Raw genomic sequence first — 25,391 nt, forward strand, 5'->3', positions numbered from 1 at the left:
CGGCGATTGCTGCGTAAACACTGTCTCCACGTAAGCATACACCATAATTACTCTACCACGCAAACATTTGGGGTTACACTTGTCTGGTACGACACGTTCCCTAGGGGTGGGGGTGGGGGGGGGGCTGTCCACTGGGGGCCGAACCACACAATAACACTGAGTTCAGTGGAGGGTGGCGGTGGTGTGAGTGGACTGCTGTAGCCTGTTGTGGGGTTGTGAACCACTGAGGGCTTCGGTGGGAACAAAGCCTCTCTGTCGTTTCTAGGTTCCCAGTTCCATATACAATACACATGTGGCAATGACACAATGCTTGAAGATTGATTAGCACAGGTCCCCTATTCAGTAATGGTTACTTTTTTTAGTGTGTGTGTGATATGCCACACTAGATTTATTTGTCAGCTGACTGGGTGGTAAATACATTTTTTTTTTATTTGCAGTAAAAAGTGATGGGTGGGTGTGTTTACACACATCATTTTCTTTGAGATATGGGTATCTAGATTTATGTTGGCAGCAGTTTCATGTGATCTGTGGCTTGGGTTGGTAGCTGAAATCCTTGTTTAGTAGTTTACAGTTGAAGTGTGTTGTAGTTATTTTGGTATGGTTAGGTTTTAAGAATAGTTCTGTTAGTTGTGGTTGTACCAGGTTTTGGAGTTACGTGTGGGTTTGCAGTACTGTGGACTTCGTTTTCACCATATGCGTAAAGCTAAATTTCTGACACTCACTCCCCCCCCCCCCCCCCCATATTTGTTCATTATTGTGGTTTTATTAATGGTAGAGGTTGTCATCTGGTTCATTTTTAGGTAACCTTTTTTTTTTTATTGCTGTATATTTAGTTAATCCCCATACAAGAACTTCTAATTCCCATTTGCTTCATGTTATTTCTGCAATTAAACATTTTTCGTACCGTTTTGTTGGTTGGTTGGTTTGGGGGAGGGGACCAAACTGCAAGGTCATTGGTCCCATCAGATTAAGGAGGAAGTCAGCCGTGCCCTTTCAAAGGAACCATCTGGCATTTGCCTGATGCGGTTTAGGGAAATCACAGAAAACCTAAACCAGTGCGCCACCTTGCTCGGTTGTGTTTTTGTCTGCTCCTGTGTGTGACGTGACAGTCATAAGTAGGCCTAAATAAGCTTTAAGCATGGGGAACCAATAACCTGGTGATGGCTTGGATCACACCCGAAATGTGGAACTACAATTTCCAGTAATCCCGTATAATGGAAACAGCTCCCCCCCCCCCCCCCACTCCCACACACACACACACACACACACACACACACACACACACACACACACACACACACTCTCCACTTACATAAGCCAATCTAAAAGTTATTTCGTTCGGACTATACTTGTGAGGCGTCTGGGGCAAAAGATGAAGCAGGCAGGATAGACACAACTGAAAGGTGGTAATGAGACGTCATGTATGAGCTTTGTTGGTACAAGAACAAAAGCCAGAAGTAATGTAATGCTAGAATTAGGGGTCTGTAGCATTTAGGGGAAAAAATCAGCTTACATCAAGTTTTCAGGAGTATGTTAACATGATCTTTTAAGATCCCATGGGTAAAGAAACGTTGAATTACTGAACATTGTTGTGTCTTAAGTGTGCTTATGGATCACTATACAGTTAAAACAGTACACTGAGCTTAATATGGAAATGTGCTCAGCCTGTTACGGCTGCTGTTCTGAACAAATGCAAATAATAAAAATTTCTTGACACTCATTGGTCGGGTGCAGCCTTGCAAATTGGACACCATTTCGGTGATTTGCATGTCTCGAGTGTACCACTGTTATTCAACTTTGTAAAGGAGACCTACAATTTTATGTAGAATCTGAACCATGTGTCATTTCTGGTGACTGCTAAAATCATGGAGAGCTGGAGGCTAGATCAAAAAACAGACTGAAAAATATGTGATCTGAATGGGATTTGATCCCGCGACCTTTCAGATTCCAGGCAAGCACTTTACCACTACACAACCAGACCCGACTGCAAGAGAGGTTTCAATAGGGAACTGTGCTGTCATGCAGAAACGCTGACTCTTGCCTGAAACTGGCTGTTTAATGCTAGGAATTTCCTGTGTGATTTCAGGTAACTCATACACTGAAAGAACACTTTTGACAGCTGTACCCGCCTATTTATTGTGAGGTGCAAACGGATGTTGATGCAAACAATAATTGTCTATGAAGCTGTAACAACACTGACACACAAGAACACTCATCCCTCCCCTCCCCTCCCCCCCTCTCTCTCTCTCTCTCTCTCTCTCTCTCTCTCTCTCTCTCTCTCTCTCTCTCTCCCCCCCCCCCCCAGCTCTGACAGAATAGAAAAAAATATATATAATGCAGTCACGTGGTTTTCTTTCTTTCAAGAAAATGATTGCTGAAGAAAATTGTTGATGTACGAAATTAGTTATTACTTTTTAATTTAACATGAAGTATTACTTTGTCATGCTGTTGGTGAATACAATTGGTTGCTAACTAGCTAAATCACCTACACAAAAACCAGTGTTATGTTTGCCGTATCATCTTACAACATTCAGTTTCGTGATGGCTCCTGTAGTAGGAGTAAAACCATAAAAATGTGCCTTAGACCATGGCCTGATATCACTATGGATGTAGCTGTGGATGCGAAATCCTGTATTGTATAATCACAGTACATTATTGCCTGTGTATGTATGTATGTATCACTTATCACCTCAAGTTGCTTGAACACGCCCAAACGGGTGAGGAAATGGAATTTTATAATTTTGTGACACCAAACTCCAGTACATACCTGCATTAAAATTGTCATGTGCCAGACTTGCAAACCACAAAACACCAGCTATGTATGATAAGGCACACACCTTATCGTGGTGCGTTATTAAAAGTTTTACAACCTTGCCCCGTCCAACCCCGGGATCCGTAAGAAGGCCCATTTCTTTTACTTAAGATATATGTGCCTCATTTTTATCACAGATAGTTCTGTAAACAGTAATCCACTGTCCATAATAAATGCTGATGTATATAGTACAGATAGTTCCTTACACTGCAGAATAAAATATTATGGATTGACTTATGTTTACACTCTTGTATCTAACATTGATAGCACGCCATGCAGCACTTTCTTTACTTGTGACATCGCATTTCAGAATTATCTAAATTTCCCGGACTGTTTCGCACATCTCTTTCTTGATTATCTTTGACCATGCCATTACGCCTACTGCCATTCTAGATTCTACCATATAGCAGAGATATCTGCTCCATGCCTACTACAATAGAAAGTAAAATGAGCAGAGAATTTATTACAATAGATGTCTGTTAAAAATACCAGTAATAGCGAAAAGTGGTTCATTAGAATTGGAAACCCTAGAAACGGAAATTTTGTTAGAATATTAAAATCGACTGTTTTGATATGTAAATATTTCTTTGACATTTTAGATTGGCAGCAATGGGCGACGAACATCAGCGCTCTAGTGGCAATACCTGACGTGAAAAATGTAAATATTGTTGTTGACGCGGTTGTTTAAGGAGTGGGAGGCGCTGAAATGGAATACCACTTTGGCACAAATAAACGGAAAACTTTTCCGAATGCGAATGTGGCAAATGATGCAACAAATTTGAAATACAAAAAGAAGTATAATGCTATTAAAAGAGTAATAAAAGATTTAGTGTTTGTAAGTATATACTTCTAATTTTTTCATTATGTGAAGGTCGTCTCCCAGTTGTCACGATTATGTCGGAGTTACGTGCCCATGCTCGTATGTGCAGGAAAATGCTGCCTTATGCGACCAAGTCTCCCAGATGCAGGAACAGATCGTAATTAGAAAGGAAGAAAGAAGATTTTTGTTGAAGAAACTTTATCATCTGCAGACAATTGCAGGTGTGTTGGTTACGTACGATTGTGTCGAATCACTGAGTAAAAGTACTAATCATTTGTTTCGATTTTAGAGACTCGCTTACTTTATGGCAAGTGCCCTTCAGGTTGATGCGACCTGTTGTAAATCATAAAAACATGATGAGGAAATTGGCTTTGTCATTTCTATTCTACTTTCACAAATATAACGTACTATCTTGAATTAATAAGTTTGTTTTAGATGTAGTGGCGTGAGTACAAAGATGACAGAGTTGCGTGATACGATTTTGGGTCATCAGCAGGCACACGAAATCTTTTAATTTCTAGAATGTACATTTTCTTTCTTCGGATGTTGCTGCAATGCTTCATTTATAGATGTATTATTCCTTGCTTGAAACTATGTGGTTTCAGAGGTCTTTTTGAGTCTTAAACATCTATGATATGTATATGCAGCTGAGGCAATAAATAAAAATTTATACCAAGGACCGGGTTGGAATGCAAGTCTCCTGCTCACCCAGCAGATGATCCTACTCCACCACTGGAATTGTGGCTTTGTAATAATGAAATTTTTTTAACAAGGCCAGGATTCGAACCCAGGTCTCCTGCTCACCATACCGATGTGCTAACCACTGTACCATGCTGGCACAGTGTCTTTGCACAACTGCAGGGACTGCCCTAGCACACTTCCCTCCTTTATTCAGGTTCCCATTGAACTCTATTGGAATAGGACCTCACTGTTGAATAAAATGAGGGATCCTGCCTGAAACCCTGGCATAGGTACTTAAATCAAATGAAACACTATGGTTCCAGAGATATTTTCAAGTTTCAAACATTTATGGTGTACACATGCACTACTGTGAACTCCTGAAACACATTTTTCCCATAGTAACAGTTTAAACCACTTCGGTGCGACAGTTTTAAGGCATTGTTCTGGACTGTTTAATCTGAGCTAGATTGTATTGGTTTCCTGAGTCATTTCAACTACTGGTGCTGATGACTGTTTATGTTAATGCAGCCATCACAGGTTCATTCTGCTCCTCTGTCAAAGTGGGTTAGTGCTCTACCAGGAATAGCTTTCCCTTCGTTTTTTCAACCCAGCTCTTCAATCCTAATACTACAGAAACAAATGATAATACTTGTTTCTTTTTCTTTTTTGAAGAGCAAATCTCCAAGGTCATGGATGTGTCAGTACATGAAATGACAACAGAAATGTAATAACAGATAAAACAAAATCTGTATGAACCCAAAAAAGACAAGACATAAGTTTATGTAAACACAATCAACAATATAATGCAGGAATCAGCTTAATTTTTCAAGGAACTCTGCAACAGAATAGGAGTGCCCACTCTTCAGTTTCAATTTGAAAGCGAGTGTATTACCGCTAAGAGTTTTGAACTCTTGTGGTAGCTTATTGAAAATAGATGCAGCAGTATACTGCACATTGGTTGCTGAAGAGTCAAGGAAGTGCAATCCAAATGCAGGTTGGATTTCTGCCTAGTATTAACTGAATGAAAGCTGCTAATTCTTGGGAATAAGCTGATGTTGTTAACAAGAAATGACAGCAAAGAATATATATATTGAGAGGCCAGTGTCAGAATACACAGACTAATGAACTGGGGGCAACAAAAGTTTCGCAAGTTGACATCACTTATTGCCCGAACCGCCTGTTTCCGAGCCAGAAAAATCCTTTGAGAATGGGAAGAATTATCCCAAGATATAATACCATACATCATAAGCGAATGAATATAAGCAAAGTAGACTGCTTTTCGTGTTGAACTATCACTTACCTCAGATACTGACCGAATAGTTAAAAGGCAGCATTAAGTCCTTGAACAAGAACCTGAATGTGGGCTTTCCATGACAGTTTACTTTTTATCTGAAAACCTAGAAATGTGAACTGTTCAGTTTCACTAATCATATGCCCATTCTGTGAAATTAAAATGTAATGTTTTTTGAATTGTATGTTAGAAACTGTAAAAACTGAGTCTTCTTGTGATTTAATGTTAGTTTATTTTCTTCATGCCACGAACTTATGTCATGAACTGCACTATTTGAAACAGTGCCAACATTGCACACAACACCCTTTACTACCAAACTGGTGTCATTAGCAAACATAAATATTTTAGAATCACCTGTAATACTAGAGGGCATATCATTTATGTAAATAAGGAACAGGAGTGGCCCAAGAACTGATCCCTTGGGCACCTCGCATTTAACCATGTCCCACTCAGACCCCACATCACAGCCATTCTCAACACTGTGCTGTCTGTTGTTAAAGTAAGATGTGAACCAGTTGTGAGCTACTCCCTGTGTTCCATAATGGTCCAACTTCTGGAGCAATATTTTGTGATCAACTCAGTCAAAAGCATTAGTTAAATAAAAAAAAGATGCATAATGCTCAAAACCTTTTGTTTAATTTATACAGTACTCCACAATGAAAAGATAATATAATATTTTCGGTTGCTAAACCACTTCTAAAACCGAACTGTACATTTGATAGCAAATTATGTGAAATAAAGTGATCAATTATCCATGCATACACAGCCTATTCATGACCTTAGCAAACACTGATGGTATATAGAGAGGTTTAAAATTGTGTACATTATCCCTTTCTCCCTTTTTATAAAACAGCTTTACTACTGAGTACTTTAACCGTTCAAGAAACTGACCATTCTTAAAGGAAAAATTACAAATATGGCTAAGTGCAGAGGTAACATGTGCAGCACACTGTTTCAGTATTCCGCTAGGTACTTCATCATATCCACGAGACTCCTTAGTCTTCAGCAATGTAATTATTGACTCAGTCTCCACTCTTGCCAGTTTCACAGAGGAGTATTTCAAGATACCCACTAGAATCTAAGTTTTTATTCAATTCACCAGCAATGCTCGGAAAGTGATTGTTAAATATCTGACTTATTAGTAGCAGGGATATTTTTACTATGAACTGACTTTATATTATCGACCTTGTGCTGCTGACCACACACTTCCGTCATGTTTGACCATATGGTTTTAATTTTATCCTGTGAATTAGCTATTCTATTTGTGTACCACATGCTCTTTGCCTTCCTAACAACATTTTTAAGCTTGTAATGGGCTATTGATGCTTGATTGTGACTACTTCTAACATTTTGATGTAATTCCCACTTTGTTCTATGTGATATCCTTATTCCAATTGTCAGCTACTCACAATGCCTTTCACTGCTAGTACCCAGCTGAGAATGTTCTAATGAAAAGCAACTTTCAAAGATCCTGAGAAATGTGTTAAGAAAAGAATCATTTTTGTCATCTATGTTATCGTCACTATAAACGTCCTGCCACTCTTGTTCCTTAACAACCTTTAAAAAACTCTCTGTTGTCATTGGATTAGCTTTTGTACTTAGTTTGTAATTATATACATTTGTTTGAGTACAAAAGCCTTTTAGTATTAAATTTTGTGCATCATGGTCTGAAAGGCCATTCACCCTGTTACTAACAGAATATCCATCTAATAATGAAGAATGAATAAAAATATTGTCTATAGCTGTGCTTCTGTTCCCCTACACCCTGGTTGGAAAAAAAAAAACGTAGTCTGCATCAGATCATATGGGTCGACAGAAGCGTCTGATCCCATGCGTCGGCTTTGACCCGTGACGTAAGGGTGTTGTCGTGTGTGACGTCATGACGGCGCGGAGTTTGGTTTGAGTGTGACTGTCTCCAGTTCTGTTTTATCTTATTTTATTTACTTTTCTGATCTGTTCATTCTATCTCGTGAGATTTTTTTTTAAATTTAAAAACACTTATTACTTATTTTAATTATCTGTTTCCTCCAATTTCTGTTTTAGTTTATTATATTTATCTTTCTGATCTGTTTGTTCTATCCCGTGAGATTTAAAAAAAAAAAGACAAAAAACACTAATCAGCTACTGAAGCATCTTTATCTTCTATGGGTTGCAGGGGTTACGACCCCTGGGGAGGTGGGTGGGTATTCATGCATGGCTGTCTTCACTTACACGTTGTAGCTATGCAAGGCGTCTAAATTTGTTTATATTTAGTTTGCCCCCCACCCAAAACACCCCATGTCCCGTGCTTGTCCCGTTAGTGTCATTAGGCTTCTTGTGGAAAGTGTGTGTGTTTGTTTTTGTTTCCGCCATATTTGTGACGTCATGGGTCAAAGCAGATGGGCGGGATCGGACGCTTCTGTACTTCCGATCATATTAATTTAGGAGATCTTCCAACATAGACACCGACCTTTTTTTTTTTTTTTGCAGAATCACAAAAAAAAATTAATATTGAAGTCCCCACATATAACAGATTTTTGGTACTTCCTCTAAAGTGAACCAGGAACCCTCTCTAGCTTGAGCCAGAGTTAGTGGACGTATAAATAACAACAATTAGAAGATAAGTGTCACTAAATTCAACTGCCCCTGCTTGACATTCAAATACCTATTCAGTGCAGTGCCATGATGCATCTATGGATTAATCTGTATTCTGGTAAAAGAAGCCTCTGAATTGTCAAATTGTTTAAGTGATGCTCCAATACACCAGCAACGTCAGAATCAATGTCTGTAAACAGTTCACCAACTTTATCTCTAATACCTCTTATATTCTGATGAAATATGCTGGTTCCTTCACTACTGGGATACCTGACTTCCATTGAAGGTGATTCCTTTGTTAGAGAGACTTCCTTCAAGCAGGTATACCTATCAGCTGACTTCAATCTAAAAAAAGATGCAGCTGTACCACCAATTACTACAGGAATTTTCCCGTGAGTGATCCCACCACTGAAATATGCTGGTTCCTTCACTATTGGGATAGCTGACTTCCCTTGAAGGTGATTCCTTTGTTAGAGGGACTTACTTCAATCAGGCATACCTATCAGCTGACTTCAATCTAAAAAAAGGTGAAGCTGTACCACCAGTTACTACAGGAATTTTCCCATGAGCGATCCCACCACTGCCCACTACCCTGTCACCTGTAAGTTTTGCTGGCTCCCCTTCCCATACCTATTGAGGTGCAGGTCGTGCCTAGTGAAACCCAGTCTATTGGTAGACTCAACTGGCACCACTGCAATGTGAGCTGTTATATAAACATTTTGTGTACATACCCTTCATATCCTCCTTTCTGCTCAGACTGTCATATACAGGTACAATGACACCGTGATCTGCATTTATGTCAATAAGCAACTGTCTTACAGTTTTATGATTATTGAAATCACTAAAATTTCCAGGTTTTGATATTACGTATGAATATGAAAATGACACCACTAATAAATTAATAAGCTTCAGATGATGTGTGTGACAATACACGGAGCACTAGATGACAAGACAAGGCAGGATTCAAAGTAACGGCCATCCCTCTTATAATATATGGAAGAAAATCCTGGACATTAACTGAGAAAGACAAAAGAAGAATACAGTCGACTGGAATGCCCTTTTTAAGAAAAGTTTAAAGATATACCCCCAGCAGCCAAATGTAAATCAGTATTACTAGAGAAGGACTTAGCATATACACTGCAACATAGTGAATGAAATTACATTATTGTATTAAAGTGCTGTTTCCAAGTATAAAATAATGTAAAACATGAAGTTAGCATTTCTGTGAAGATACTCTTCACTGGAGTAGTAGATACTGCCCACAGTAAGTTGTATAAGGGGTAAATACAGTTATCTGTCGCACAGTGATGTTAGGGTACATTCTAATTCTTGTTCCTCACAAAATGTAAGAGATAGTTCCATGCAGTTTTTGTGTGGAGAAATAACCCAACAAGTAATGAACATTTTGCTTTTATTCTGATTGGGTTTTGTATCTACAATACATAGATAGAACATTTGCTAAGCTCATGAAGTCACTCCTTGTGAAAATTGTTTTATAATGACTGGAATTTCTTAATCTCTTTTGTATCACATTTGCATCCATTAAAATTCATAACTTAAGAAGTTTTCTGTCTTCAGCATAAATTCTGGTGTATGTTGTTGATCACCATAAGTAGAGTATCCACTGAAAATTATTAGAAGATTCATGCACTAGACAAAAATTTACAAGGGAAATATTTTATAAGTACACAAACTGAGCAAATCAGCTTTGAAGTTTGAAAAATAATTTATTATACCTTAGAGGGACTTCTGTGAACTAAAACTGCCTAGGTGAATAGCATACTTGTTTCTCATCTTCCTTCCTTGCTGCCTTTTGTAGTTTCAGCCTCTTTCCTGCTTTCCTTGACTCCTTAGTGGATCATTAAGCCTTTTTTGGATGATTTTATGCTCTGCCTGTCTTCGTTCTCAAACATTTTATCATATTAGTAGAAAAATGCTCCTGTCTGAATATCAAAAAAGGTGAATATGTTTCTCTTTAAAAGAATGTGACAGAAAAATGGGGTCCAGTCATCTCTGTCCTTTTTTCACCTGCCTCACCATAAATTTTGGTGTGCAAACAGATTTGTCCTCTTTTAACAAAGAACACTCTAAATCCTTTTATCCACTCTGTCTCTATTGTAGTTAAGCCTTCATACTCCCTCTAAGGCCACTGTCTACATATGTTTCTTTCCCATTGCCTCCTTTTTATTCCATTGATTTAAAGTATATCCCACTGCTACTAACTCCACCATACCTTGGCAACTCTGGTAACTCAAAGATGGGTGGGGTGCGGCAACTTACATTTTGCCCCTAATAACCATCATCTCCTGTGTAGTGGAGACTCAATTATCCGGACTTATTGTTGTAAGTCATTCAGATAATCAAAAATCCGGGTAATTGAATGGGTATCTTTCTAGGGTAATACATAAAGGTAGGTGTTTATTCAAAAGAACAAAACTGAATTAAATTTAAAACAATCAGTGTGTATTAAGGGATAAGAAACACATTTTTGTATGTACATACATATTTTCTTTAAATTACTGAAATACTGCTACCTTAATTGCGAAATACCTAACAAAAGTTGCATAAGACAGGCTCTGTAGTTGACATTGTTTAAAATATTTGATGGATGTAAACAACTATTCCTCTTCATTGCTGCTACATTATGAATTCATTTTAACTGTTGTAAACTCATGGTATCACATTATGTTTGTTTTTTGAGTAATTTGAAAGCTGTTTCCAGGGCTTGAAATGCTTCCACATGGAGTGGTCTTCCACATGGAATGGTCCTGCATCATTTTCTGCATTTGCTTTTTCTTCTGTTTCATCTTCCTGCAATATGTTTTCAACAATTTCATCACCCGACATGATCAGAAAACATTGATCATTATTATCATAAATGAGCCACTCTTTCATGCCGTCACTTTCTTCACATATTTGTATGTTTGTTATTAGCTCATTTAGATCCTCAGCAACAGATTAATCCATATTGGTTCTTGAATTTTTGTGTTCCTGTTCTAATGTTCTGTTCCAAGATTTGTTCAGTCATCTTTCCAATCAAATCCCACTCATTTACAACTATGCTTATCTGTGACTCAGCAACTCTACTCACTATATGGTAAGTAGCTACTTTCCTTCTCACAATATTGTTACATTTCATCCTGGATTTTCCTCTCTCTCTTTTTTTTACATTGGGGATAAAAGTGTTGACATACCAATCACTGAATATTTCGATGTTCATTCATGAGCTTTTTTGGTTTTTATGAATAAAGGGAACCTTGATATTTTCGAAGCATACAGATTTTTTTGATTTTCCTATGATAAGTAAAGGCATTTTATGGGTGCAGTAGCCTTTGTGCAAGTGAATATTGTCACTTGCTCATTACTCATTATATATCTCGGAGCTGAACTCTCTCACTGAGAAGCTGAAGATTTCGATGGTCATGACTAACAATTTAATCCAGTTTCATCAGCATTGTAAACAAAGTCCAAATCATAGTGATTACTCTTCCACATCTTTTCTTAAAACTATCTTTAAAAAATTTGCTACACCTACATCAGTTGACATTTTATCACCTTGTATTTCCAATTGGCGAAGTCTTTAATGGGATTTAAATCTGTACAGCCATCCATTACTTGCCACAAACAATTCATCGCCCCCTTTCTTTTTTTATTTTTATTTATTTATTATAACTATAATGTTTTTTGCAGAACAGGGGACCAGATATTCGTTGCACAGTACATCATTTTTGAAAAATCCAACAGTACTGGTCTTCTACCAAAAGTTCGTTTTTTGGTTTCTTGACCACTTTTCAATGTTTACTCTCATCTTCAGTATCAAATTTGCAGGTATTCTTCTGTACTGCTTACTCTTAATACCTACGGGTAACTTATGACCAATTTCTCCTTTTTTTTTTTGTTCAATGAATCAAATGTTTCTTTTTGTCTCTAAGTGATAACACCGCTCTCTTGCACTTTGACACATTGCAGCAATGTAGGATTGGCAACTGTCTAAGTCAACCAAAAATGAAACACACGGGATGCGGGCGAGTACCGTAGTGCCAGTGCCACATGTCTGTGGATGCACTGGACTACAGAGATATTGGTTTGCAGTTGACAGTCCAGATAATCACTAATCCGTGTAACTGTGATGCGGATAACATAGTCTCCACTGTACCAGTTTGCTGACCTGGAAGGTCCAAACATCCCCCCACCCCCAGCATCTGTGTATGCCCGCCACTCAACTGTATTTTTCATTTCCACTGTCTCCTCCAAATTTTGCTTCCACTGCTTCTATCTCTGTCCATCTCTCTTCTCTTTTACTACCATTGTCTCTCACTGATCAGCAATATCTCCTCTTTTTCTCTGCCTCCCTCTGCTGTTATCTTCAATCCTCTGTCTTTCTCTTCCTCTAACACTTTCTCTCTTCCACCATCACTGTCTCCTCGTTCTTTCTCTCCCACTGGCTCTGTCTTCTCTCTCTGCCACCATCACTATATATCTCCTACTCTCTTACAGCACAAAAAAGCCAGAATATTTTTGCATGCCAAAATTCTCGGTGAGGCAGACAGAGTGAGGATTGAGGCAGCTGGTTCCCCACTTTTCTGTCAAAGTCTTTTGAAGAGGAGCACCTTTGCCTTTTTATGCTGTGGTGGAGCATTTTTCTGCTGGTTTTCTTTCTTTCTCTGCTACAGCAGGACATGCCGCTATTATAAAATGAATTATATTGGGCAGTAAAGTTTTGACAGTTTATTTACATACTTGTAATGTACTGTAATTTGACACAAAAAAATAAGTGTTTCAGAGGGCCGAATGGAGACACCACTGCCTGAACTCAGAATAGCTGTTGGTAACCAGTTAAGTGTAAATGACCCTAATTAAACAGTACTAGAGTTCAGTCATTTATTCTTAATGTTTACAAGTTGTCATTTATCTGCACCAGCCTTGCCTGTTGCTCACTCAGCTGTGTGTTGGGTTGTAGCTGATGTCTTGTCCAGTCGCTCTGGGTATGCATGCCCAGACGAAGTTTAGTGACCTCAGTGCTGCAGTGGGTTGCTAGCAAGCAGACTCGGCCATTGCCCAGTGCAGAGTGGTCTTGGACTGGCTGCTGGAGTGTCTTCAGTCCCGGTCCGAATTCTACAATGACCCATCCACTGTGTACCTGGTGTTGGTAGTCGTGTGGTTGGTTGACCTCCTCCCTACCCCGGTAGGTTTCAGGCACCTGGAGGAACCTTTGTGTTAAACAGGAACATGAATCTCAAGAGTCCCTGTTGGTGGCTTCTGCATTGAAGTTCAGTAATGTCAGCACCCTGTGATGCAATGTTGTCGGGAGACAGTCAGTTCCTCCGTCAGTAGATGGTAGGTTGTCCTTTTACTGAAGTTAATAATTTGTCTAGGGTTTTAGCAAGGTGGAATTTAAGGTATCGTTAAAAAAAGTTGGGTTTTGTTTAGGTAATATGTGTGGTGGGGCAATGGCGTTGCCAGAGTGGTAACATCAGTTCGCGTCAGATCAGAGACATTAAGTGCTGTTGTGCTTGGCCAGCACTTGGATGGGTGACCATCTGGGACTGTCAAATGCTATTGGCAAGCAGGGTCCACTCGCCTCTTGTGAGGGCAATTGAGGAGCTGCTTTATTGAGAAACAGTGGCTCTGGTCACGAAAGCTGATAACAGCCAGGAGACTGGTGAGCTGTCCGCATGCCCCCGCTCCATTTCCAACAATTGGGTTACAATTTTTATATCAAGTGATAATTACTGTTTCTGGTATAAATATGGAGTAGATCCAGTGATCTCCAGTTTTGTGGAATTTTGGCTGAGGAGTTAAAACTTTTTCTCTCCCTGTACTGCTTCCGTTTTTCTGAAGAACAACTGAATTTCACATGGCTGGTTGTTTGTTTGTATCTTCCTTGATATCTTCATTAAATGCTTTCAAATGATAGAGCACAACAGTCATCCTTTTCTTTCAGGTTTTAGTGGGCAAATCTAGATTTCAGCCTGTGCCTAGCCATTATCAATGCACTATTTCATGGTATCAATGCATGTTCTGGTACGTCAGTCCCCTGTTGTTCGGGCTTCTGTCACAGTTCGTTCAAGACTTTGTTCCTTATACGCTGTTCCAAACATTTTTTAACATTTTCTCTTCTGCATCTAATGAGCCTCATTTTTTACGCATTATCATTCATGGTACTATTTCTGTTAACTGTTGCAAATGATTCCTCAATTTATCAAAAGAAAGAAAAGGAATTACTGCCAATCTCCTCCCTCCTTTATACAAGTAAACGAACACAGAACATGACATGTAAAGAAAATGGAAGACTAACCTAACTAACTAACAAGTACCATAGGTGCATTTTACATGTCATTTACACTATGTCCTTTTTCCTTGGTAATCCTTTGTTTTCCTAAAAGTTGAAGGAATGTGTAGCAAAGCATCAATTTCACCTTCAAACAGTTTGACTCTACTTACATGCACTATAGAAACCATAGTTGGCAGCTATAATTTTACATTGAATGGTGAAGTCATTTTGATAACTTGGTAAGGTCCATGATATTTCATTAAAAACTGTTTTGGTTTTGCCCTTTGGGGTATTCGGATTAGCAAGTAGTAATTTTTTGCCTGTATGCTACCTTGCACGGCAAGAAGCCAGTTCCAGTATGAACTTTTGAACTATACACACTGACAACGAAGCTTTTTGGATTAAGTATGGTGAACTTGTTCTGTCCATCCATTCATTTGAGGATGGAATGGACTGTTATGTAACTTCTTAATTTGGGGCGGGGGGGGGGGGGGGGGGGGCACTCAACTGCGTGGTCATCAGCACCTGTACAGAGTCCCAATATTTACACAGTCCAAATTTTTTACACAGTCCAATCTAGCTACAGTCACAAATAATGATGTTGATGATGATGATGAGGAGGAGGAGGAGGAGGACAACACAAGCAACCAGTCCCTGTGCAGAGAAAATCCCCAACGCAGCTGGGAATCGATCCCATGATCCAGAGGTAGCAACGCTAGCCACTAGATCACGAGCTGTGGACAGATATAAAGTTAGTTTCCTGGTCTGTAATAATGGTTTATGGCATTCCAAACTTCAGTAACCAGTTCTTTGCCATGACCTGTGCTACTGTACTCGTCTTCCGATCTGGGATGGCTACTATAATTAAATATCGTTAAAAATGATCTAAGAAGGCCCTGAAACATCCACTTCTAGCATAGAAAATGTTTTCTCAGCTTCTGGTAGTCTCTGTAATAGAAATTTCTGTTGACTCCAATCCGTTCTTTTGCAGATGAGTTACAATTCCTTGCATATTGTTCTACATCAGTGCGATGCATTTTCCACCAAAATCTTGACATAATACTTACATTCTCAGCGCTTTAGGAACTACAAAGCAAGATCCACACTTTGTAGAATAGCATAGTAAACCTTCTTGCATTTCAAACAGAGGCCATGTTCAAAACAGTTGACACTCACTGTCAGCAGGATGTGCGTTTATCCAGTCTACCTGGCTTTCATCTGCTACTTGTAAAACTACTGTCTCCCAGCTTGGGGTATCAGAATTTGTATGTTTTACACCTAGATTATGAATTACTTCATAGTTGAACTCGCTTAATTTTAATGCCCATCTCATTAATCAACTTGATGGATCTGTTCTAAAGACACACAGTATGAAATGACTTTGAATGTATGGCCACAAGAATAGGAATGAAAATAAGAGATTCTTTAAACAACTGCCAACATATTTTTTTCAGTTGTTGAATAATTATTTTCAGCCTTATTGAGTTGTCTGGAGGCATGTGCCACCGGATGATCTTTTCCATCAACATTCAGACTTAAAATGCAACTCAGAACATTGTTGGAGGCATCACACAAAATTATGAATTACTGCTAAAAGTCAGGGAATATTAACACAGGATCTGATATTAATATTGCCTTGAGATTCTCAAATGCTTCTTGACACCATGTTGTCCACTCAAAAATAACACATTTTTGTAGCAACTTAGTTAACAGGTGTGGAATTTCAGTGAATCCCTTCACAAACTTATGATAATAATTACATATTCCAGTAAATGACTGTACTTGTTTAGAAGTTTGTGGTGTCGAAAAACCACATACAGCTGTAGTAAGTTGAGGATCCATCCTCACTCTGTCTCGACTGATAATATGCCCAAGATAACGTACTTGTGTCTGAGCAAAATGTCGTTTCTCCACACTAAGTGTAAGATGTGCTGCCCTCAATTTTTTTATTTATTTTTTTACATGTTCCGTAGGACCAAATTGAGGAGCAAATCTCCGAGGTCATGGAACATCAGTACATGAAATTACAACATAAAAGTAATAACAGATAAAAATAAAATGTTTATGAACCCAAAAAATGTCAATCCATAAGTTTAAGTAAACACAATCAACAACACAACAAGAATCAGCTTAATTTTTCAAGTAAAGGAGTGACCCATGAGGAAACTCTTCAGTTTCGATTTGAAAGCACATGGATTACTGCTAAGATTTTTGAATTCGAGCAGTAGCTTATTGAAAATGGATGTAGCAGTATACTGCCAACCTTTCTGCACAAGAATTAATGCAGTCCAATCCAAATGCAAGTTTGATTTCTGCTGAGTATTAACTGAGTGAAAGCTGCTTATTCTTGGGAATAAGCTAATATTGTTTACAAAAAATGACAGTAAGGAATATATACATTGAGAGGCAAATGTCAAAATACCTAGGCTAGTGAACAGGGGTCGACAAGGGGTTCGCGAACTTACACCACTTATTGCCCGAACCACCTGTTTCTAAGCTGAAAATATCCTTTTAGAATGGGAAGAGTTACCCTAAAATATAATACCATGTGGCATAAGCGAATGAAAATATGCAACATAGACTAATTTTCATGTCAAACACTCACTCACTTCAGATACCGTTCAAATAGTAAAAATGGCAGCATTAAGTCTTTGAACAAGATCTTGTACGTGGGCTTTCCACATCAGTTTACTATCTATCTGAACACCTAGAAATTTGAACTGTCCAGTTTCACTAATCATATGCCCATTCTGTGAAATTAAAATGTCAGGTTTTGTTGAATTGTGTGTTAGAAACTGTAAAAACTGAGTCTTACTGTGATTTAGCATTAGTTTATTTTCTACAAGCCATGAACTTAGGTCATGAACTATATACTATTTGAAAACAGGGCAGTGTTGCACACAACATCCTTTACTACCAAGCTAGTGTCATCAGCAAACAGAAATATTTTAGAGTTACCCATAATACTAGAGGGCATATCACTTATATAAATACGGAACTGCAATGGCCCCAACACTGATCCCTGGGTCACCCCCCACTTGACTGTACCCCACATCACAGCCATTCTCAACATTGTGAATAATGGCCTTTTGCTGTCTGTTGCTAAAGTAAGAGGTGAACCAATTGTGAGCTACTACCCATATTCCATAATGGTCCAACTTCTGGAGCAATATTTTATGATCAACACAATCAAACACCTTAGTTAAATAAAAAAAATATGCCTTGCATTCGAAACCTTTTGTTTAACCCTTCCAGTACCTCACAGAGAAAAGAGAATATAGCATTTTCATTTGTTAAACGACTTTAAAACCAAACTGTACAATTGATAGCAAATCGTTTGATGTAAAATGATCAATTATCCTTACATACACAGCCTTTTCAATAACTTTAGCTGATGGCATAGAAATAGGTCTAAAATTATCTACATTTTCCCTTTCTCCCTTTTTATAAACTGGCTTTACTACCGAGTACTTAAATCGTTCAGGAAACTGACCACTCCTAAAGAAAAAATTACACATATGGCTAAATACAGGGCTAATATGAGCGGCTCAGTACTTTAGCATTCTGCTAGGCAAACCATCATCTACATGAGAATCCTTAGTCTTCAGTGAGTTAATTATTGACTGAATCTCCAAACGTGTCTGTATCACAAGGAGTATTTCAGACACCAGTCTTGGAAAGACATGTGCCAAGAAAGTTATATCATTCCCTGTAGAAACTAAATTTTTATTTAATTCACCAGCAGTGCTCAGAAAATGATAGTTGAATACTGTACATGTATCTGATTTATCAGTAACAGAAATATTTTTACTACGAACTGACTTTATTGTCGACCTTGTTCTGCTGACCAGACACTTCCTTCACAGCTGACCATATGGTTTTAATTTTATCCTGTGAATTAGCTATTCTATTTGCATACCACATAATCTTTGCCTTGCTAATATCACTTTTAAGCACATTACAATACCGTTTGTAGTGGGCTTCTGTAGCTTGATTGAGACTACTTCTAACATTGTGATATAATTCTCACTTTGTTCTACATATCCTTATCCCACTAGTCAGCCATCCGAGCTGCCTATTACTGCTGGTACCCCATGTAGAATGTTCTAACGAGAGCAAATCTACTAAATACTTCACCCAGACTTGTAAAATGTTGCTGTATAGTTGTCGAATACATGATTATATCGTCAAGATACACCATACGGAATTTTGCTTTAATCCACAAAGTAACCCATCTAATAGGCGTTGGAATGTAACCAGAGCCTTTTTCAATCCAAACGGCATTCTTTGTTGTTGCTAGACCTGAAAGTGTTGTAAAAGCTGTTTTTGGTCTGTCTTCAGGAAACACTTATAGCTGGTGATAATCACTTGTAACAGCAATCATTGAAAAATATTTACATCTTCCTAGGTTGTTTAATGTACTAGAGATGTTTGGGATTGGATGTGCACCCATTTTGTGTGCTCAAATAAAGGTAGTCTCAACAAAATTGATAGTTTCAAGTACTGTCAACTGACTTTTTGGGTACAGTAACCATATTTGCTTACCATGGGCTATCACTGTGCTCAGTAATGCTCTCACATAATTGTTAAGTTTTAAATTCATCTGCTAGTGGCTGCAGGTGCTTTGCTGTTCTGTATGGTTTCTTGTAGACTGGTGGACTATCATCTGCTGGTATGTGGTGTTGTGTGATAGGAGTTGGTGGTTGTGGACCATGTGTACTGAATAAATCTGAATAGCCTAACAAAATAATTTATATGGCTTCCCATTCATTTTCTTTCAACTGATGAACTTTGGCATGTAGTGCAGATATCTTGATGGTTTGTTTGATCCTTTGATCACCTCATGATCCATTGATATCCTCGGAGTATCTCTTAACTCACTATAGTAATGCTCTCAGAAGACTCACTTAATCTGTGAAAGAGTTACCAAAGCTTACAAGAATCAACAGTTCCCCATTAACATTTATTACATGTGCAATGCTTCTTTGTATACAACACAAACTAATTCCCCTGTGCCAGCAGGTACTTTGTTATGCATAATTTTATTTAATGTGTGCCTGTATACAGTTCAGTTGGTGACACTTAAGCAATCAGTGTGCCATATGACATTGAAACATTTGCAGCTACTGGACTCATTGGAAAAAAAAAAATCCACTAAATTCAACTGTGTGCTGTGCAAGATTAATTTTTCCATGATGCCCATCCAGGAAGTAAAGTGCGAGAATCACGGAATACCCTTGTCCAACAGTTGGCAACACTTCCATATGCTCACAAAACTTTATAGTTCAAATCCTAAAAGTGAGCTATGTTGTCCCCAGTGATACCAAATCATTATTTCTCACTCCCACGTAATTTATACCTTGGAGTCCTTAGTCTTCTCGTCCTAACTACGAGGTCTAGACTTATCACAGATACATATGCACTGGTTTCGACAAAAAATTTACCATTTACAGAGCCCATCAAACAGCATCCCACCTCTGCAGTAGTGTATGCAGTACTCTGACTCTTCCATTGCTTATTTCCATTACCTGCTTTGTACCAGGTGTACCAGTATGAAATGAGCATTAAGATACAAATGTGTCGATAGGGAACATTTGTTGTGAACGAGCCTTAATTTTTTTTTTTTTTGTTGGTATGAGATCTGTCAAAGATATTTAGTCTACATCAAATCATGGAACAACCAACATGATATGTTTTCATCATGTTAACAATGTCGAATTTTGTACTAGAAAGTGATGAATTGCGGAAAGTATTAATTTTTTGTTTTCATTTGAAAAAAAAAAAAACTGCTGCAGAGTTGCATCGAATGCTTGTTGAGGTATATGGTGATCATGCTTTATCAGAAGCAACATGCAAAAGATGCTTTCAACGGTTCAGAAACAATGATTTTGATGTAAGAAATGAAGAACGTGGAAGACCACCAAAAAAGTTCGAAGAGGCTGAATTGCAAGCAATATTGGATGAAGATGATACTTTGAGTCAGAAGCAAATTGCAGCAATGCTAAATGTTGCACAACAAACAATTTCTGACCATTTGAAAGCTATGGGAAAGATCCAAAAGTGTGGAAAATGGGTGCCACATGAATTGAATGAAACACAGATGGAAAACCAAAAAACCATTTGTTAAATTTTGCTTCAAAGAAATGAAAGAAAATCGATTTTGCATTGAATTGTTACTGACAATGAAACATGGATTTATTTTAAAAATCCTAAACGGGGAAAATCATGGGTTAATCCGGGACAACGATCAACATCGACTGCAAATTCGGCAAGAAAACAATGCTCTGTGTTTGGTGGGATCAGAAAGGTGTGGTGTATCATGAGCTTCTAAAACCCGAAGAAACTGTGAATACTAATCACTACAGACAACAAATGATCAATTTGAACTATGCGTTGATCAAAAAAAGACCAGAATGGGCCAGAGGACATGGCAAAGTAATTTTTTTACACGACAATGCACCTGCACACAAAGCAAAACTGGTTCAGGATACAATCAAACCACTTGGCTGGGAGCTGCTACCCCACCTGCCGTATTCACCAGACTTGGCCCCTTCTGACTACCATTTGTTTTCATCAATGGGACACGCATTGCCTGAGGAACACTTCGATTCCTACGAAGAAGTCGAAAATTGGGTGTCTGATTGGTTTGCTTCAAAAGACGAACATTTCTATTGGCGTGGTGTCCACAAATTGCCAGAAAGGTGGTCAAAGTGTATAGAAAGCAATGGTCAATACTTTGAAAGATGCCCACATCTGTAACATTGAGGTTAATTGCATTGCCTCTCAAATGTCATTTCTTCCCACAATCATAACAGTTCTTGTAAGAAGCAAAAATTGTTTATCATTCATACTAATGTAACAATATCAGTTTACTGCAAATGCGTGGCAACACACAGTACTGTAGCCAGATCCTCTGCATTTTCCCTTCTTACTCTTTGTGAAAACCTCCACAGGAGTTCCTCACAAAAACACATTGAGAACTTCATTTTCTGCTTCCATGAGTGTGATGTAATCTTCTTTCAGATTCCCTGTCAACTCCTGTGTTTGCACATTTATTTTAGGATTTATCTGAAAAGTCTCCACAGTCTCATTTGCCTTCTGTGTCACCCCACTCATCTTTTCTCTAAACCTTGATGCAAACCTTATGCTAATTGTTCAGATTTACTTGCCTTGCTCAATGTTTCATAATACATCACATATGTTTTGGCTTCACTCATAAGGCATCTGACCATTTACTCATTCTGACTGTAGGCAGTACACCATTAACGAATATCGTTACATCTGCTTTTGTTTCGCTGGAGATGGATGTGATTAGCTTAGCTGATGAAAGTGTACTGAAAAGTGGGGCATTACTACTGGTGACTTAAATACACTCAAACCTGACTGTGGCTCTTGCGCAGCCCACAATGATTCTAACAGAACCATCAATTCATTGTGGAGTAACTTCTGTTGAGCATTTTCCTCTAACAGCTGAGACACTTGCTTTGTCAGAGGGGCTGCACTATCACTAGTAGTAGCCAACCTTGTTGTTGTTGTGGTCTTCAGTCCTGAGACTGGTTTGATGCAGCTCTCCATGCTACTCTATCCTGTGCAAGCTTCTTCATCTCCCAGTACCTACTGCAACCTACATCCTTCTGAATCTGCTTAGTGTATTGATCTCTTGGTCTCCCTCTACGATTTTTACCCTCCACGCTGCCCTCCAATGCTAAATTTGTGATCCCTTGATGCCTCAAAACATGTCCTACCAACCGATCCCTTCTTCTAGTCAAGTTGTGCCACAAACTTCTCTTCTCCCCAATCCTATTCAATACCTCCTCATTAGTTACGTGATCTACCCACCTTATCTTCAGCATTCTTCTGTAGCACCACATTTCGAAAGCTTCTATTCTCTTCTTGTCCAAACTGGTTATCGTCCATGTTTCACTTCCATACATGGCTACACTCCATACAAATACTTTCAGAAACGACTTGCTGACACTTAAATCTATACTTGATGTTAACAAATTTCTCTTCTTCAGAAACGATTTCCTTGCCATTGCCAGTCTACATTTTATATCCTCTCTACTTCGACCATCATCAGTTATTTTACTCCCTAAATAGCAAAACTCCTTTACTACTTTAAGTGTCTCATTTCCTAATCTAATTCCCTCAGCATCACCCGATTTAATTTGACTACATTCCATTATCCTTGTTTTGCTTTTGTTGATGTTCATCTTATATCCTCCTTTCAAGACACTGTCCATTCCGTTCAACTGCTCTTCCAAGTCCTTTGCTATCTCTTGACAGAATTACAATGTCATCGGCGAACCTCAAAGTTTTTACTTCTTCTCCATGAATTTTAATACCTACTCCGAAATTTTCTTTTGTTTCCTTTACTGCTTGCTCAATATACAGATTGAATAACATCGGGGAGAGGCTACAACCCTGTCTCACTCCTTTCCCAACCACTGCTTCCCTTTCATGCCCCTCGACTCTTATAACTGCCATCTGGTTTCTGTACAAATTGTAAATAGCCTTTCGCTCCCTGTATTTTACCCCTGCCACCTTCAGAATTTGAAAGAGAGTATTCCAGTTAACGTTGTCAAAAGCTTTCTCTAAGTCTACAAATGCTAGAAAAGTAGGTTTGCCTTTTCTTAATCTTTCTTCTAAGATAAGTCGTAAGGTTAGTATTGCCTCACGTGTTCCAACATTTCTACGGAATCCAAACTGATCTTCCCCGAGGTCCGCTTCTACCAGTTTTTCCATTCATCTGTAAAGAATTCGCGTTAGTATTTTGCAGCTGTGACTTATTAAACTGATAGTTCGGTAATTTTCACATCTGTCAACACTTGCTTTCTTTGGTATTGGAATTATTATATTCTTCTTGAAGTCTGTGGGTATTTCGCCTGTCTCATACATCTTGCTCACCAGATGGTAGAGTTTTGTCATGACTGGCTCTCCCAAGGCCATCAGTAGTTCTAATGGAATGTTGTCTACTCCCGGGGCCTTGTTTCGACTCAGGTCTTACAGTGCTCTGTCAAACTCTTCACGCAGTATCTTATCTCCCATTTCATCTTCATCTACATCCTCTTCCATTTCCATAATACTGTCCTCAAGTACATCGTCCTTGTATAAACCCTCTATATACTCCTTCCACCTTTCTGCCTTCCCTTCTTTGCTTAGAACTGGGTTGCCATCTGAGCTCTTGATATTCATACAAGTGGTTCTCTTCTCTCCAAAGGTCTCTTTAATTTTCCTGTAGGCAGTATCTATCTTACCCCTAGTGAGACAAGCCTCTACATCCTTACATTTGTCCTCTAGCCATCGCTGCTTAGCCATTTTGCACTTTCTGTCGATCTCATTTTTGAGACGTTTGTATTCCCCTTTGCCTGCTTCATTTACTGCATTTTTATATTTTCTCCTTTCATCAATTAAATTCAATATTTCTTCTGTTACCCAAGGATTTCTATTAGCCCTCGTCTTTTTACCTACTTGATCCTCTGCTGCCTTCACTACTTCATCCCTCAGAGCTACCCATTCTTCTTCTACTGTATTTCTTTCCCCCATTCCTGTCAATTGTTCCCTTATGCTCTCCCTGAAACTCTCTACAACCTCTGGTTCTTTCAGTTTATCCAGGTCCCATCTCCTTAAATTCCCACCTTTTTGCAGTTTCTTCAGTTTCAATCTGCAGTTCATAACCAATAGATTGTGGTCAGAATCCACATCTGCCCCTGGAAATGTCTTACAATTTAAAACCTGGTTCCTAAATCTCTGTCTTACCATTATATAATCTATCTGATACCTATTAGTATCTTCAGGATTCTTCCAGGTATACAACCTTCTTTTATGATTCTTGAACCAAGTGTTAGCTATGATTAAGTTATGCTCTGTGCAAAATTCTACAAGGCGGCTTCCTCTTTCATTTCTTCCCCCCAATCCATATTCACCTACTATGTTTCCTTCTCTCCCTTTTCCTACTGACGAATTCCAGTCACCCATGACTATTAAATTTTCGTCTCCCTTCACTACCTGAATAATTTCTGTTATCTCGTCATACATTTCATCAATTTCTTCATCATCTGCAGAGCTAGTTGGCATATAAACTTGTACTACTGTAGTAGGCATGGGCTTTGTGTCTATCTTGGCCACAATAATGCGTTCACTATGCTGTTTGTAGCAGCTAACCCGCACTCCTATTTTTTTATTCATTATTAAACCTACTCCTGCATTACCCCTATTTGATTTTGTATTTTAACCCTGTAATCACCTGACCAAAAGTCTTGTTCCTCCTGCCACCAAACTTCACTAGTTCCCACTATATCTAACTTTAACCTATCCATTTCCCTTTTTAAATTTTCTAACCTACCTGCCCGATTAAGGGATCTGACATTCCACGCTCCGATCCGTAGAATGCCAGTTTTCTTTCTCCTGATAACGACGTCCTCTTGAGTAGTCCCCGCCCGGAGATCCGAATGGGGGACTATTTTACCTCCGGAATATTTTACCCAAGAGGACGCCATCATCATTTAATCATACAGTAAAGCTGCATGTCCTCGGGAAAAATTACGGCTGTAGTTTCCCCTTGCTTTCAGCCGTTCGCAGTACCAGCACAGCAAGGCCGTTTTGGTTAATGTTACAAGGCCAGATCAGTCAATCATCCAGACTGTTGCCCCTGCAACTACTGAAAAGGCTGCTGCCCCTCTTCAGGAACCACATGTTTGTCTGGCCTCTCAACAGATACCCCTCCATTGTGGTTGCACCTACGGTACGGCCATCTGTATCGCTGAGCTTGTGCTTAGCATTTTGTGCAGTTGACCACTATCTTATATTTATACTGAAAATATGTGCTTCCAATAGGACAAAAATACCAACTGAGGAAAATACTACTAACAATGTACAAAACTAGGCTCAACTACTTCTTTTGCCTGATCATTGCCCATTGAAACTCACTACACTCATA

At 38.7% G+C, this 25,391-nt stretch overlaps 2 protein-coding genes across 3 annotated transcripts in view; one reads left to right on the forward strand and one right to left on the reverse strand.

The window, feature by feature from the left end:
* LOC126194691 (glycosylphosphatidylinositol anchor attachment 1 protein) overlaps positions 1–3,204 on the reverse strand; it is an 87,536-nt gene extending 84,332 nt beyond the window's left edge. For both annotated transcript variants that reach the window (XM_049932911.1, XM_049932910.1), the window contains exon 1: positions 2,768–3,204. In XM_049932911.1, the coding sequence (XP_049788868.1) occupies positions 2,768–2,909 (142 nt within the window). In that variant the 5' untranslated portion in view covers positions 2,910–3,204. The remainder of the gene's footprint in view (positions 1–2,767) is intronic.
* A 231-nt stretch (positions 3,205–3,435) lies between these two features.
* The window catches only part of LOC126194834 (transforming growth factor beta regulator 1-like), a 78,728-nt gene continuing 56,772 nt past the window's right edge, over positions 3,436–25,391 (forward strand). Inside the window, exons 1-2 of the mRNA XM_049933170.1 lie at positions 3,436–3,647; positions 3,742–3,853. Coding sequence (XP_049789127.1) covers positions 3,519–3,647; positions 3,742–3,853 — 241 coding nt within the window. The 5' untranslated portion in view covers positions 3,436–3,518. The remainder of the gene's footprint in view (positions 3,648–3,741; positions 3,854–25,391) is intronic.

The sequence above is a fragment of the Schistocerca nitens genome, chromosome 7 (assembly GCF_023898315.1).
Source record: "Schistocerca nitens isolate TAMUIC-IGC-003100 chromosome 7, iqSchNite1.1, whole genome shotgun sequence".
Classification (NCBI taxonomy): Eukaryota; Metazoa; Arthropoda; class Insecta; order Orthoptera; family Acrididae; genus Schistocerca; species Schistocerca nitens.